The following is a 16654-nucleotide window of genomic DNA, read 5'->3' on the forward strand; positions in this document are numbered from 1 at the left end:
CTTTACTACTCTCTGAAGCCTCTCCCTGTCTGCCATGGTGCAGCTACCGCACCATACTGTGATACAATATGTCAGCAGGCTCTTGATGGACGAGCGGTTGAAGGTGAGTAGCAGGTTGGAGTCCAGGTTGTGCTTTCTGAGGTCCCTCAGGAAGTGTAACTGCTGCTGAGCCTTCTTGATGACTGCTGTGATGTTGTCTGTCCAGGAGATCTAGCCGTCAGGGGTGCTGCTGTCAATCATCGGTCTATTCCCAAAACAGCATGTATGGGCAAGATATCTTCTATGCCTGCACAAATAGGTCAGACAGACAAGCGGCAAACATATAACACTTTCTATGTGGTTGTACTACCACCAATAGACAGACACCAAGTAGCTGTTCCATTTTTCTGACCCTAACAAAGTGTATAATAAGTTTTTATTATGGGAAAGTGAGGAGAATTATTTATGAACTAGTGGAACACACAAAACCTCCAGTCCTCAAATAAAAGGGAATTGAAAAAAAGATGATGTCCACCAATATAATGATAAGGCCAAGGATAAGCAGCTGTTGATACTGTGTATGTGTTTGTCCAGTCCTCAGATATAAGAGAATAGAAAATTCAGTAAGTAGTCAGAAGTCATTATCTAACCTTTTTAATCCAAACCAGGGTCACAGGGGCTCTGGAGCTTACTCCAGCTAGCACAGGGTACAAGACAGGAACAAACCACTGGACAGAGCACCAGTCCATTGCAGGGAGAACATACAGACACACACGCACACTCCTACATACCAAACACACGCTAGGGCCAATTTAGTGTCACCAGTTGACCTCACCAGCCTGTCTTTGGACAGTGGGAGGAAACGGGAGCAAATTGAGGAAATCCACGCAGACATGGGGAGAACATGCAAACTCAATGCAGGGAGGACCCAAAACGTGAACCCTGGTCTCCTTACTTCGAGGCAGCAGCGCTATCACTGCACCACCATGCTGCCCTACAAGAATGTGAAGAAACAGTAATGTAAAAGCCTGAAGTACTGAGTGTTATAATGAAATTGGACTTATGTAAAAGCGGTGAGGAAGTACTCTTTAAATTCAGGAAGCTGTATGACGTCTACTGTGGTGGGTTGGCACCCTGCCCGGGATTGGTTCCTGCCTTGTGCCCTGTGTTGGCTGGGATTGGCTCCAGCAGACCCCCATGACCCTGTGTTCGGATTCAGTGGGTTGGATAATGGATGGATGGATGGATGACGTCTATCTGTGCTTGTAGTGTTTCTTCTTCTTTAACTTACCTTCTATTTATGAAGACTTAAGCCTAAGGGCTGTTTGCATTTATGATATCCTGTACCTTTCTAAGTAAATGGGATGTCTGTATTTTCAGGCCATGAAAATGTTTGTTTAAGCACTTCATCTGAACAGGTATGAACATGATACATTATTGAAACATATATTCAGGCATCTGTGTGTGGTGTTTCATTGTTTACACCTCCAGCTCATTTGAACATGTATGCCCACTTTTTTGGAGGATTAGCAATAGAGGATACAAAACAGGAGCTTGTTGATATTGCGTATGATCTGTAAATCATTATTCTTGCTCTTCCTGGGTGTTGCCGCCTCACCATTTGTTGTTCATCTCCAGTGCAATGTCTCCTGCTTTTGGCCTAATGCTGAGCTTTGTGCAGGTAGATGTTGGTGTTTGTCACATCCGTACTATATGTCCCATAGTCAATGTGATTGTCACTGGCATGTGGAATGTGCAACACTGTCAGTGGCGGTTGCGGGTGTAGTTCCTCTTCTCAGCATGACAGTGTATATCACTTTATTTTCCAGTGAAGTTCATATCTTGTACTTAATGCTCAGCAGATGGTGTTACAGTGCAATTTACATTGAAGAGTTGAGTGTAGCCACATCACCAAGCCTTTTATGTTCATGGCACATGTAAGGTGAGCCCAGGCCACCTCTCCAGTGCAATATGCTCTATGGATTTATTTGTGACCATGCTGGTCCATGTCACCGGGGTCCTGTTCCTGACAGCAATGCTGCGTGCACACCAAATGTTTGCACCTCCATTCTGTTTTTCTACTAGGCAGAAGGAAGACCAGGTTGACCATTGTTTTCATGTTACCTATGTTGCATGTGCAGCCATGGAATTCCTGCCAGAAGGAGTCAATGCCAAATTTTGGGGCTGCAATGGGCCAGATGTCCAAATATTGGGTTGTTTTATGTGTGACACTGCATGAACTATCATTTGAGACCATGAGCTTCAAGGGCCAGGTATGCACAATTTTTATATGGATGACACAAGATGATACATTTATTGTATTGTTAAAAGTGTTGTTGTAGTCATAGTGGCCCAGTGTCTAAAGTGTTGCACAACAAGGACCACGAATCCAGCTGCAAATTCCACCAGTGCAAAATGTCAATATTGGAAGTATACTCATGACAACTTACTTTATCTGAATCTTCACTTTGACGGGTCTTGTTTTTACATATCACACATTTGATATGTGGACTTTTGTTTTCTTTACCACAATGCACATTTCATTCTACACAATTTTTGAACAAGTGTGCTCTGGTGAATAGTGTGCTCTGAACTGCCTCTGGTTAGTTTTGTGCCTTTATTCACTTTCTTTTGATGCACTGATTCAATGGCTGCATTTGCCACTAAATATCTCTGTAATCTTGAAAAATAACTCCATAAAAAGTAAAAGCAACTTAAAGGTGGTTTAACTAACTTCATTTTGTTAGAAGACAAGTCCACCATTCTGGTCAGCCTGGGAGGAAAGCCTTCCCTGCACAGACATTTTTTCTCTCTTTTATCCAGAAGGTAGGCTAATACTGTATGCAGAAACATTCTGATTAATTACCTCAATAACAGTTTCTTAATTGGGTCACTGATTAATTAATTGTTTTTTATCATGGAGAAATCAGGGGCTGATAGCTATGTAGTTGTTTAAGAGTGTTTTAGTGATATTTGGGGAAATTGTTTGGGTTGGAAATTGGTGGGTTTCTAATGCGCTGGGAAATAGTTTTTCAATATCCACAGAATCAGATAACAAATGTTGACCATAATTAGAAAATGTACTGTACTTTTTAGTTTGATGGTCACAGAAGCTTCTTAGACCTATTGAGAAGACATACTATATATGATAAAACATTTAAAGCGTTGTCAATTCACATTGACTCATACTGTAAATACAACCATACTGTAAGAGTAAATACAGAACGGACTTTCAGAAGAAATTGTTACACACAAATATAAAGAATGAACTGTACAAAAAAAAGTGCAAAATCTACTATCATGTCAATAAAAATAAGGATTCTGAGCCTAGCAAAATTAATATCAAAGCTGGAATACTTGCCAGTCAATCTTATCAATGGCCTGTTTATAAAGGCATAGTGTGGAAAAGCTATGGAAAATAATCTCTTTGAAGGTACATACAAAGAACATCTGAGGTAAAAGCAGACTGTCGAATAAATTAAATAATCAGCAGAGTTATTGAACCATTCACCAAATCATTTACTATTATTTTAAATCACGGCCCTCAATGTCTGAACTGTCATCCAGTGTCACTGGCAAATCAGCAAAGTTGTCTGTTTTCTTTTTCCATTGCTACCACGCTGATGAAGTGGTGTGATAGACTCTTGAATAGCCAGACACGCGTCTTACCACTCACCCCAATACGTTCTTTTTTAAAACCTCCTCTTTTCCAGCAGGGTTGCCATGCTTAATGATTATATGTACCAATATGTATCTTGTTTACCATGTGCATTTTTGAACAGACATCTGTGTGATAGAAACATTTTAGCTGTTTTTACAGTTTAAAGCAAGGCTGGCCACCTTGCTTTTTCCTTCCATAACTGACAAATTCCTAGAATGATTTTAAAAGCTTTTATGAAAAATGATGGGCAATGTTATAATCCTTGAAAAGTGCAATGCCGTCCTTGCACAGCCAATACAGTATACTGTTTTTTGTGCTGCATTGCTGAAGAAATATTGTTGTGTCCAGTGCTGATTAAAAATGCACCTTTCTCCTGTTTGCTGCACACTTTCACAACACATTCTGAAAGACAGTAAGCGCAGGGTTAATCGAAGCTGGAGAAAAAAAAGACAGTAGTTAAGACACAGCATCACTTATTTATTTATTTTTACATTAGCTAGTATGCCATAGGGCGGCACGGTGGCGCAGTGGGTAGCGCTGCTGCCTCGCAGTTGGGAGACCTGAGGACCTGGGTTCGCTTCCCGGGTCCTCCCTGCGTGGAGTTTGCATGTTCTCCCTGTGTCTGCATGGGTTTCCTGCGGGCGCTCCGGTTTCCTCCCACAGTTCAAAGACATGCAGGTTAGGTGGATTGGCGATTCTAAATTGGCCCTAGTGTGTGGTGGGTGTGTTTGTGTGTGCCCTGTGGTGGGTTGGCACCCTGCCCAGGATTGTTTCCTGCCTTGTGCCCTATGTTAGCTGGGATTGGCTCCAGCGGACCCCCGTGACCCTGTGTTTGGATTCAGCGGGTTTGAAAATGGATGGATGGATAGTATGCCATATGAAGCAATAGAGTAACAAGAGAGTTTTTATTAACTTAATTTTAGTAAGCTTTAAACCAGGCTCACAGGCCACATTTAGGTTGGCTGACGGTCACTGCCTTCCGGTATTAAGCACAGAAGGAGTGATAAAAAAAATTCAGTATGACTGATTTGTACTGACATTATCAGAGTTTGTCGTTTTGCTCTTTTTTTCATTTGAAGCCTGGTTACACTAATAAAATATTTTATTATTCAACAGCTCCTTTCCTCTTTATTTTGCTTTTTTGTAAGTAGTATTAGTGCACATGCATAAGATGAAATAAAAAAAACATCTATCAGGGTTTCTAGCACAATGGGGATATGTCACCTTTGCTTGCAATCTTCCTAAAGTGCAGAATTTTTAAAGAGAAACATGGATATATTTTTGGAAGACCCGCCTTGGCACTTAAAAAGCTCACAGAAATTCTGTGAGGCACTTTGCAGCATTTACTGTCATTCAGGCAGCACCCAAAACCTATATCATTGTCCTGTTAAGTCCAGATCCCACTGCGTCTCAAGTTATAGCAGGTAAGCCCCCCCTAAGCTGGCATTCCTCTTTGAAAAAGATGTCTCAGGTCTCCCTCAGACTAAGAAATATGCCAGTGATCATGGGATATATGGTCACCATTATTATAAAGAAGGCATTTGGAGAATACTCAATTTAGACACTTTGAAAAAATCTGCATGGCACAATACAGAGCTTGGTTATCTACATGACTCTTGGCCAGATAACCATGGGGGAGTTAATCTCGGTGTGACATAATAAATATCACTTTCTGATGTATTAACTTCTAGCACTGTTAAGCCTTCTTAATATGTCTTTCTTTTTGCAACATATTCAGAGCTTTACTGACTTTAGTATTACAGCATCTTTCTTTCTTTCACAGAAATGTTTCATGCGTTTCTGCTGCCATCTCCAAACCTTGACCTGCGTGGCGAGTGCATCCTTCAGGTAACATCAGAGTCAATCTGCCTGCGCAGTGTCCAGTTTCCTCAAGTCAAGCTTGTCTCTTGGCCATTAAGTGCCCTTCGGCGATATGGAAGGGTCCAAGCATGGTTTACATTTGAAGCAGGCAGGTATTTATCAGTCTCTTCTCTATGCTAAAATGTTACATTTTAACTATAACTTTATGTAAAATAATGCTTTAATAATAATAATAATAATAATAATGTTATGTTAAAACATCTAAAATTATTTATTAAAAATAAAAAAGTGCTTTCCAATGCTGAACCTTTAAGTAATCCTCAACCCTGGGACAGCTGCTCTGCTTCTCACTTTCACTTCTACACTCTTTCTCCCACTAGAATAGCTGCCTTCTTGTCTCTTTGTGACCAGATAAAATCCTCCTGGCAAGAGGTAATGATTTACATGCCATTAGATGTTGCCCTAAAACCCTAATAGCCTAATAGTGACCCAAGGGTATTCCACTGTGATTTCTGACAGCATTTAAGAAGCTATGAAACCCACATTCTGGACATCAGCCATGTATAACTCGTGACTATGACACAATACAGGAGTGCCAAGGATGTGGAATAAGCCCTTGGCAGCATGCCTGCACCCACACAAACTATACTGTAAAGGAGGTAATTGCCCATGCCCACCCACCCGTCACTACACATCTGGCTGGGTACCGGAGCCAGCAATGTTTCCTGACCTGACACCTCTCTCTCAATCTGTGAGCCTTCTTCCACATACTGTAGTTGTAAAAGTCAGTCATTCTCAGTATTGCCAAAATAATATCATGACTGTAAACTGTATTCTTGATGCCAGCATTTATGAGATGCTTAAGTGTCGGAGGCAAACTGGATGACATGGTGTCTCAGAGGATAGTACTGCTGGCCCTCAACTCCAAATTCCTGGATTGATATTCCCCTACAGTCACAATGTGTGGAACACTCTCCATCTTCTGTGAGGATATTTTTGAGGAGCTCCTGTGTAGTTTTCATCAAATGGAGGATCTAAGCTGGTGGCAACAATAAACAAAAGAAAGGAAGAAATATATATAGGTTAATAAAAAATGGAGAAGGGAATTAAATGCGGTAATAGTTATTTCTCTTATTCTAAAATAATATTGATTAGATCCTGCCAGGTTTTAAAAAAATTCTGTACAGATCCTCTAACTGAGAATTTGATTTTTTTCCAATTTCAAATAATATAAAACATCAGTTACCCACTGATTTAAAAGAGGAGAGTTAGGATTCTTCCAATTTAACAAAATAAGTCTGGTGCCAAAAGTGTAGTGAATGCAATCACCGTTTGCTTGTCCTTCTCCACTTCAAGTCCGTCTGGAAGAACACCGAACACAGCTGTTAGTGGGTTAGGAGGGATTGTGACCCCAAGGCTGTCTGAAAGGCACTTAAAAATTTGGTCCAAAATGATGTTAGTTTTGTGCAGGCCAAAAACATGTGACCCAGTGAGGCAGGAGCTTGGTTGCAGCATTCGCAGGTTGGATCTTGCCCTGGAAACATTTTGGACAGTTTTAAGCTAGAAAGATGAGCTCGATATATAATTTTTAGTTGAATAATTCTATGCTTTGCGCATATGGAGCTCGAGTGAATTCTCTGCTTTGCTACCTTCCACACCTTTTCTGATATATTGATTAAGAGATCTTCTTCCCAATGTCCTCTTGGGTCTTTGAAAGGTAGGGACTCTAATAAGATTTTATGTAATGCGGAAATGGTGTTTAAATCCTCGATATTGAGCAGTATTTTTTCCAGCATGGTGGAGGGTGCGAGGTGAGGAAAATCGGGCAATTTCTGTTAAACAAAATTTCTAATTTGAAGATAGTGAAAGAAATGTGTAGCTGGGGGGTTGAATTTGGAACTTAATTGTTCAAAAGATGCTAATATGTTGTCTATATAAAGATCTCTGAGCATTTTAATCCCAAAACTTTTCCAGGTATTAAAAACTGGATATGTTTGAGTGGGTTGAAAGAGGTGGTTCTCTTGCAGAGGTGCCACGGATAAAAGATTTTCCATCTTAAAATGCTTTCTAATTTGGTTCCATATTCTGAGTGAGTAAAGCACAATTGGGTTATTAGTATATTTGCGATAACTTGCATTTATTGGAGCGCAGAGCAGGGAGTATAAAGAAGTACTACAGGATTTTACTTCTATTGCGGACCAAGCCTGTGTATGTGCATTTATTTGTGTCCAGGTTTTTATGGCTTGTATGTTTGCTGCCCAGTAATAAAACTGAAAATTAGGTAAAGCCATGCCACCTTCTGCCTGAGGTCTTTGTAGGGTCGCTCTTCGGATATGTGTGTGTTTTGAGTTCCAAATGAATGAGGTTATCGTTGAATCTAACTGCTTAAAAAATTATTTATTGATATATATTGGAATGTTTTGAAATAAAAAAAGAAGTTTAGGAAGGATGTTCATCTTAACAATGTTAATTCTTCCGGCTAGAGTGAGGTGAAGGGTTGACCATCTATGCAAGTCTTGCTTAATTTTTTCCATACAGACGGCAAAATTTTGTTGATAAAGAGCTTTATGTTTACTTGTGATATTTACCCCTAGGTATTTAAACTGATCTGCTATGGTAAAAGGTAGGGTGTCCAATCTAATATTATATGGCTTGTGAATTCACTGGAAGGAATATACAGTACTTTTATTCAGATTAATTCTAAGACCAGATATCTTTTGAAATTCTGTGAGTGCTGTTAAAACTGCAGGCACAGTGTTTTCTGGGTCTGATATATATAAAACCATATCATCTGCATATAGAGAAATTTTCTGTTCCAGTCCTTCTCTGATAATCCCCTTTATCTGATAAGAATTTTGACAGTGAACCACCAGTGGTTCAATGGCGTTTTCAAACAGCAGTGGTGACAAGGGACATTCTTGTCTGGTACCACGTTCTAGCTTAAAGTAGTCTGAACAAATGTTAATACAAACTGAAGCTTCTGGATTGGTATACAGAAGTTTGATCCATGCACAAATATTCGGGCCAAACCCAAATTTCTCCAATGCGGTGAAAAGGTAGTTCCATTCAATCATATCAAATGCTTTTTCTGCATCTAATGATAGTAATATCTCTGGGGTGTTTGATTTTGCTGGTGAATATATAACATTAAACAAGCACTTAAAGCATCTATTTGTGGTGTCTGTAATGTATCCAGAAATGCATTAGATTGTGTGTTGTCTTCTTTGAACTCAGTAGAATATAAGGATTTATAATAGTCTCTAAATGTGTGCATTATATTTTTATGGTCAATGATTTCTTCTCCATTCGTGTTGGCGATTACTGATATTGCATTGCAAACTTCTTGTTTGTGAATTTGTGGAGCTAAAAGCTTATTAGCTTTCTCTCCGTGTTCATAGTAATGATGTCTTGACTTATAAATAAGTTGTTCAGTTTCTTTAGTTGTTAAGATGTTGAGTTCTGTATGCAGGGCCTGCCTTTTCCTGTGGAGAGCTTCACTTGGACGCCTGGCTTGTTCTTCATCTATTCTAGTAATTTCGCTTCTTAGCTCCGACAGTTTCTTGGTTTCTAATTTATTTCTGTGGGAAAGATATGAAATAATCTGTCCTCTTAAGAAGGCCTTTAGAGTTTCCCAGATAGTTCCTGTAGAAACCTCTGTGGGCGTGTTTGTCTCTAGGAAGAAGCTGATTTGTTTGGATATAAATTCTGTGCAGTTCTCGTCTGCTAATAGAAGAGGGTTAAGACGCCATCTACGAGGTGAGTGTGAGGGGCTTAATGATTTTAGCTCCAAGACTAGATGGGCATGGTCGGAGATAAGAATTGTGTCGTATTTGCACAATTTAATCGTAGGCAGGAAATTATTATCTATAAAAAAATAATCAATTCTTGAGTAGCTATGATGCACTGGTGAGTAGAACGAATATGTTCTTGAGTTTGGGTTAGAAACCTCCAGGGGTCTGATAAGTTGTGGTCAGTTAAAAACTGTGTAGTTGTCTTTGCAGTGTTAGATGTCGTCCCCCCCGTCACAGGAGTCCTATCTAAGAGTGGATTTAAAACACAATTAAAGTCCCCAGCCATTATAATTTTATAAGTGTTCACATGGTTTAGCACCTGTCTTGTTGCCAACACTGCACTGCTTCACATGGTCTTTAAGCGGATTAAACAGAAAGAGGTGGCTCTTGATGGTATCTGTGTCTTTATGTGTGTCCCAAAGAGCACCTTGTTCTAAATTTAATTCTAAATGGCCATGTACAGTGAATCAATAGTGCTGGCTATTAAGTTGACCGATACTCAAACCCTTGATGAGCGACTGTCAATGTCTTTGTGTTTCATTGCCATTTTCATAGGCTGTGTGACACAGGAGAAGGACTGTTCACTTTTCAGACAAGAGATGGAGAAGCCATCTATCAAAGGGTCCATGCAGCGGCTCTAGCCATTGCTGAACACCATACGTGGTTTGCAAAGGATACAGCGGTAAGTAGGCTGACCATTGGCTGTACAAAAGTAATCCGATAACCTGAAATGATCTTTAGGCATCTGCTGTTTGTTATGGCTCTTGGGAACAGTCGTGTGTGAAATAAGTGAAGGTAAATTGCTTCTTGTAGAGCATGGAAGGAAAGTGTGAAATATCCTAATAGATTCATTCACGTTAACAATGCAGAGAATGATTTAAGAAAGGTAAAGACAAATTATGTGATGCATTTTGTATCCTAAAAAATAATTTTAAAAATGTTACTAGTAAATGATTATGAAACGCTATAAGAGCATATGCTACTGCCTGCCATATACTGCTTGAATATTTTTTTTAACTGCCTGATGCCTGTGGGCACCCATAATTAGGGATGCATCGCTTCAAGATTCCTGAAATATCTTTCATTGCATTACTGAAGTGGTAATTATAAATAGATGTGTTATATTTTGATAAGATTATCTTAGCAGACATGGGATATTCTTATATAAATAGACAAGAGCTCCTATGTCCTCCCGTCCCTCCTTGATCAGTAACATTGTGAAATGACAAAACGGAGTCCTTCATACCCTTACTCACAGCTCCTGCACTCATACTCACCCTTGAACTCCGCGCCTGTCTTAAAGCACAGGACAGCTGACACAAACTTGGCATGGAGGTGTTGCTCTTTGAATGTACGACTAACTAAAAGTGACCAGAAAGCTGTTAAAAGTTTGAAATAAAATTTTGTTCAGTTTTCAGGATTCTATCTTTTTATTCTCTTCTACATACTTATCTGATATACTGTATATAAAGTTGAAAAGGTGGTTTTGTGTGTGTGTGTGTGTGTGTGCGTTTGTCTGGTATATTTTACAATGATTTCCCATTTGCAGAGGGTATGATAGTAGACTTTGCTTCATTCCAAACTGTAGTCTTCTCTCTGCCCTGGGCCAACCATGTTTGTTCAGTTTACATTTTTTAATATATACAATGTGTATGGTGCCTATAAAAAGTATTTACTTATTTTGGATGTCTTCATGATTTTTTTTATACAACACTGAAAAGGCGGTGGATTTGATCTGGCATTTTTTTACGTCAATCAACTGTGAAAGTGAAAACAGCTCTCTTTAAAAGTTGTCTACATTATTTACAATTATTAAACAGAAAATAATTTATCATATAAGTGATTATCTACTTCAAGTTAGTATTTGGTAGATGCACCCTTGACAGCCATGACAGCCCTGAGTCTGTGACCTCAGGTCTCTACCAGCCTTGAATATCTGGATACAGCCGTTTTTCCTCATTCTTTTTTTGCAAAACTGCTCAATCTCTTTTAGGGCGTGTGGAGATTGTGAAACTTTTTCAGGTCCAACCATAAATTCTCAATTGGATTGAAATCTGGAATCTGACTCAGCCACTCCAGCCTTCTAGGGCCTACTACAGAGTAACACTGTGAGGCCTTTCACCACCCTGGTTCACAGTGTTGATAGTGTGTTTTTGAAAATGTGCAATGTTAAAAACAGCAAAAGTCAATTTTGGTCTCATTAGACCTAAGAATCTTCTTCAAGCTGATTTCAGTGTCCCCAATGTGCCTTCTGTCAAACTCTATCCAAGATGTCATGTGCATTTTTTCTCTTTGCTACTATGTACCTTAAAGCTACGACTGGTGAGGTACCCAGGCAACAGTTGTTGTCTGCACAGTCTCTACAATGCCACCCACTGTTGCTTGCAACTCCTTCAGAGTTCTCATAGGTCTCTTGGTGGCCTGCCTCACTAGTTTTCTTCTTGCATGTTCACTTAGTATTTGTGGATGGCCCACTCTAGGTAGATTCACAGCTGTGCCATATACTTCCTTGATTTACCTCGACTCCAAGGGATATTCATTGACTCATTCCCCTGACTTGTGCTCTTCATGGAGTGTTCTTTTGTCTTCATTGTGTAGGTTAGTCCACCATACTGACTCACCACAAGCTGGAACTTTCAATTGAGATAATATGACAATCAACTGAAACCTCAGACAGGTGATCTCCATTGAACTAATGACATGACTTTGAACACCAATGGGCTGCACCAATGTAGGTGTATCATATTTGTGTTCTACATTTATAGTAGATTTGGACCACTTGAAAGAGATCTGTTTTCATTTTGACATTAAAGAATCTTTTTCAGATAATCAGGGTCAAAAAAGACAAATTCATTCCAGTGTGATTCAATGCTGTATAACAGTAAAAAGTGAAAACTTCCGAGTGAATACTTTTTGTAGGCACTGTATATATATATGTATATTTACATTCATATATATATCTATATCTATATATATATATAAAACAAAATATCCAATAACAAAACACCGCCCACTAAAAGACAAAAATACATAGCAAATACAATAATATGTTCTAACGACAATCCATAAAAGATTGCTCATGCCCACTAAACAGCTGCACTTTGTCTTCTTACCAGTAGATGTAGTAGTATAGTAAAGTATATAAATCCCTACTGATGCACACATTCTTAAATACTATATGTGCATACTCTTTATTATAATATCTGTTAATTAGACTGACGCACTGTTCATGTAAATTCAAGCATAAAACCAGAAACATTGAACAGGGTCATGAAGGTTTTCTTTCTTTTTTTTCTTTTTAGAAATTGAAGAGCAGAGAATGAGAAAAGCATAGTAAGGTTCTGTACACTAAAGAAGCCAATATCTAGTGATCAAGATGAAAGTACAAATTGAATTTATAATCAAGAAACAAACAAAAAATGCAACATCAAAAACCTGAAACAAAAACAGAATTGCTCAAGAAAACTTTCACTGATTCGTACCTTTATTTAGAGGCTTTCAGAGTGCACAACGTGCTCTTTTGAAGATGCCCACCGAGACCACACCCATTATGGCATCACATTGTCACCACCAACAATGAATTCTAAGTTTGCAGTAAATAATTATACAGTATTACAAATACATAGATAGAGAAATAGTGAAAAAATAAACAAAAAAAAGATAATGTTATTATTTTCTACTGAATAATGACAATAGGCAGTACAAACCTCAGAGTGCTGAGATTGTCCTGAAGATACATTAAAATTACAAACATTAGGATGGGCAAGAAAAGAAAAAGAAGGAGAGCTACACAGCAGCAACACCTTCTAATGAAGTCAAGGGTGACACAATGGATAGAAGAAGCACACCAAGGTTTTTCACTGAATGTCCCCCACTGAATTCCTGAACCTATGGCTGGACTTCTGGCTAAGCTATTATTTGTAGTAAACCCCATGACTCACCATAGCCCAGATGTGCTGCCCGATGCTTACCTGATAAAAGGGAGAATTCCAGAAAATGCAATGCCATTACATGAAAGATAACACATAAAAACTCACACTGAGATCTTGCACATATTTTGATAGCTGATATTTAATCCATACTTTCTACACTTGCTCCTTGATATGTATAATTTGAATATATTAAATGTATTTGTGGAATAGTGAAATTTACACGGACATTAAAACTACTTCGAGGAAAGTAGTGCATACAAGATGAAAGGTGCCATAAATATAATAATTTAGATGTAATCTTGCTCTTAATTCTTTGGGCAATACGTTTTGATTATACCTCCTCTGAAAACTGCTAGGACTGATTGCAATGCATCACCTAAATGGATGTGATAATGATTGCTATGAAAGGCACTACGCAAAACAATGACTGAGAGAAATCTTTTTTTTCTTGAATCTTTCTTCAATGATTTTTGATAATTCTTCTTACAGAAAGTACTGTACTGAAAAAAGGATTTATAATGCTTGACTGCTTGCGACAATGTGTGTGGTAATAAATGGCACTTTATAAAATAGTGATTTGTTTGAATAGTATATTTTGAAAGTGCTCTTTTAGAAAATCCACCAATGATGTTTAATTCTAGATTACCTGTTCAGTTCTACATATTCTTAACATTGTGATGCTGATTACTATGAAAGTCACTATCTATATATATAAAATCCCTATGTGCGTCCAGGTGTCCGTGTGTGGATGTCTTCTGGTGAAGTGCGCATGCGCGGGGCACGGTGCTATGCGCGATATTACTGTCAGAGAAAGTTAGAGGCGTTTTACGGAAATACAAACCAGTATTACTGCAAGAGGAAATTAAAGGTACACAATACAGTGACGCATATTACAGCCACATACAAGCCAGTATTACTGTCAGAGGAGATTAAAGGCATATTACCGACGTGCACGCCTGTATTACCACCAGAGAAAATTAAAGGTATATTACGGACGTACGGACGTGAATATCATGTGAATTTCCCATTGGGATTAATAAATATATTATATATGGGCAATATATAAAGTAATCTCACATTTCATAATGCTATGGTAAAGTGAGGTCCACAGCTGTTTGGCATTTCTCTCTATTATAATAAAAAAATCTTGGGACTAGACATGACTTTTTGAACAGACTTTTTGGAATGAAGTCCCGGAGACTTATAACATGACATTCTTTCAAGTCACACCATACTTACAACTTTTGGAAGCACGTCCCGTGAGACGGTGACTTTTGCAATTAGATTCTTTTAAGTCACGCCCTACTTACAACCATTTTCAAACAAGATCACGGTCATCTAACCTCTCAGTCGTGTGAATGCTTTTGGCAGACTCACTTCCTGCACTCTCCGCTCTTATAAATTTTATCAGGACAATAATTGTATACATTCTAGTTGACACGTCCACGACTAAGTGAACAAGAAAGAGCAGTGCGTCAAAAGAAGACCCAAAAGCGTTGGAGAGAAAAGAATGCAAAAAAGAACAATAATAATCTATGTGCAAATTCTGAAAATAAGGAAAGCAATAGTCAGCCCGGACCAAGTGGAATAGAAATCTTCGCAGGTCCAATGGGGTCAGATATACAGTCATATGAAAAAGTTTGGGAACCCCTCTCAGCCTGCATAATAATTGACTCTACTTTCAACAAAATAGATAACAGTGGTATGTCTTTCATTTCCTAGGAACATCTGAGTACTGGGTTTTTTTCCAAACAAAGATTTTTAGTGAAACAGTATTTAGTTGTATGAAATGAAATGTGAAAAACTGGCTGTGCAAAAATTTGGGTCTCCTTGAAATGTTTCTGATTTGAATGCATGTAACTGCTCAATACTGATTACTTGTAACACCAAGTTGGTTGGATTAGCTTGTTAAGCCTTGAACTTCATAGACAGGTGTGTCCAATCATGTGATATAAAAGTATTTAAGGTGGTCAGTTGCAAGTTGTGCTTCCCTTTGACTCTCCTCTGAAGAGTGACAGCATGGGATCCTCAAAGCAACTCATAAAAGGACCTGAAAACAAAGATTGTTCAGTCTCATGATTTAGGGGAAGGCTACAAAAAGCTATCTCAGAGGATTAAACTGTCAGTTTCAACTGTAAGGAATGTAATCAGGAAATGGAAGGCCACAGGCACAGTTGCTTTTAAACCCAGGTCTGGCAGGCCAAGAAAAATACAGGATCTGAATATGCACAGGACTGTGAACCCAGCCACAGGGGATGCACAAACCAGTGTGTTTCTTCACGCCAGTCCCAAGCCCAGATAAATGGGGAAGGTTATGTCAGGAAGGGCATTCGGTGTAAAATTTTGCCAAATCAATATGTGGACAACAATACAAATTTCCATACCAGATCGGTCGAGCCCCAGGTTAACAACGACCGCCACCAGTACTGTTAGCCAACTGGGTGCTGGCAGAAATTGGGCTACTGTTAGCCGAAGAAGAAGAAGGACAAGAAGAGCGGGGAGACATGTCAGGAGACAAGACAGGAGGAGAGGAGGAAAGTAAAGAGAGTGGAACTGAGGGTAGGAACTTTGAATGTTGGCAGTATGACTGGTAAGGGGAGAGAGTTAGCAGATATGATGGAAAGAAGGAAGGTTGATATATTGAGCGTGCAAGAGACTAAATGGAAGGGGACTAAGGCCAGGTGGATCGGAGGTAGATTCAAATTGTTCTATTATGGTGTGGATGGGAGGAGAAATGGGGTAGGAGTTATTCTGAAGGAACAGTATGTCAAGAGTGTTTTGGAGGTGAAAAGTGTGTCAGGCAGAGTAATGATTATGAAGCTGGAAATTGGAGGTGTGATGATGAATGTGGGTGGCACGGTGGCGCAGTGGTAGCGCTGCTGCCTCGCAGTTAGGAGACCTGGGTTCGCTTCCCGGGTCCACACTGCGTGGTGTTTGCATGTTCTCCCCGTGTGTGTGTGGGTTCCCTCTGGGTGCTCCAGTTTCCTCCCACAGTCCAAAGACATGCAGGTTAGAGTGCACTGGCGATTCTAAATTGTCCCTAGTGTGTGCTTGGTGCGTGTGTATGTGTGCCCTGCGGTGGGCGGGTGCCCTGCCCAGGGTTTGTTTCCTGCCTTGCACCCTGTGTTGGCTGGGATTGGCCCGTGACCCTGTAGTTAGGATATAGCGGGTTGGATAATGGATGGATGGATGATGAATATTGTTAGTGCATATGCACCGCAAGTTGGGTGTGCAATGGGTGAGAAAGAAGATTTTTGGAGTGAGTTGGATAAAGTGATGAACAGTGTACCCAAGGGTGATTGGAGCGGATTTTAATGGACATGTTGGTGTAGGGAACAGTGGAGATGAGGAGGTGATGAGTAGGTATGGTGTCAAGGAGAGGAATGAAAAAGGTCAGAGGATAGTGGATTTTGCTAAAAGGATGGACATGGCTGTGGTGAATGCGTATTTTAAGAAGAGGGAGGAACATA

The 16654-nt window shown here is 39.4% G+C and overlaps 1 protein-coding gene across 2 annotated transcripts in view; it reads left to right on the forward strand.

Annotated features, from left to right (window-relative positions):
• The window catches only part of LOC114658587 (docking protein 5-like), a 96877-nt gene that overhangs the window by 52777 nt on the left and 27446 nt on the right, over positions 1-16654 (forward strand). For both annotated transcript variants that reach the window (XM_051933109.1, XM_028810611.2), the window contains exons 5-6: positions 5424-5613; positions 9808-9934. In XM_051933109.1, coding sequence (XP_051789069.1) covers positions 5424-5613; positions 9808-9934 — 317 coding nt within the window. The remainder of the gene's footprint in view (positions 1-5423; positions 5614-9807; positions 9935-16654) is intronic.

The sequence above is a fragment of the Erpetoichthys calabaricus genome, chromosome 10 (assembly GCF_900747795.2).
Source record: "Erpetoichthys calabaricus chromosome 10, fErpCal1.3, whole genome shotgun sequence".
Taxonomy (NCBI): Eukaryota; Metazoa; Chordata; class Cladistia; order Polypteriformes; family Polypteridae; genus Erpetoichthys; species Erpetoichthys calabaricus.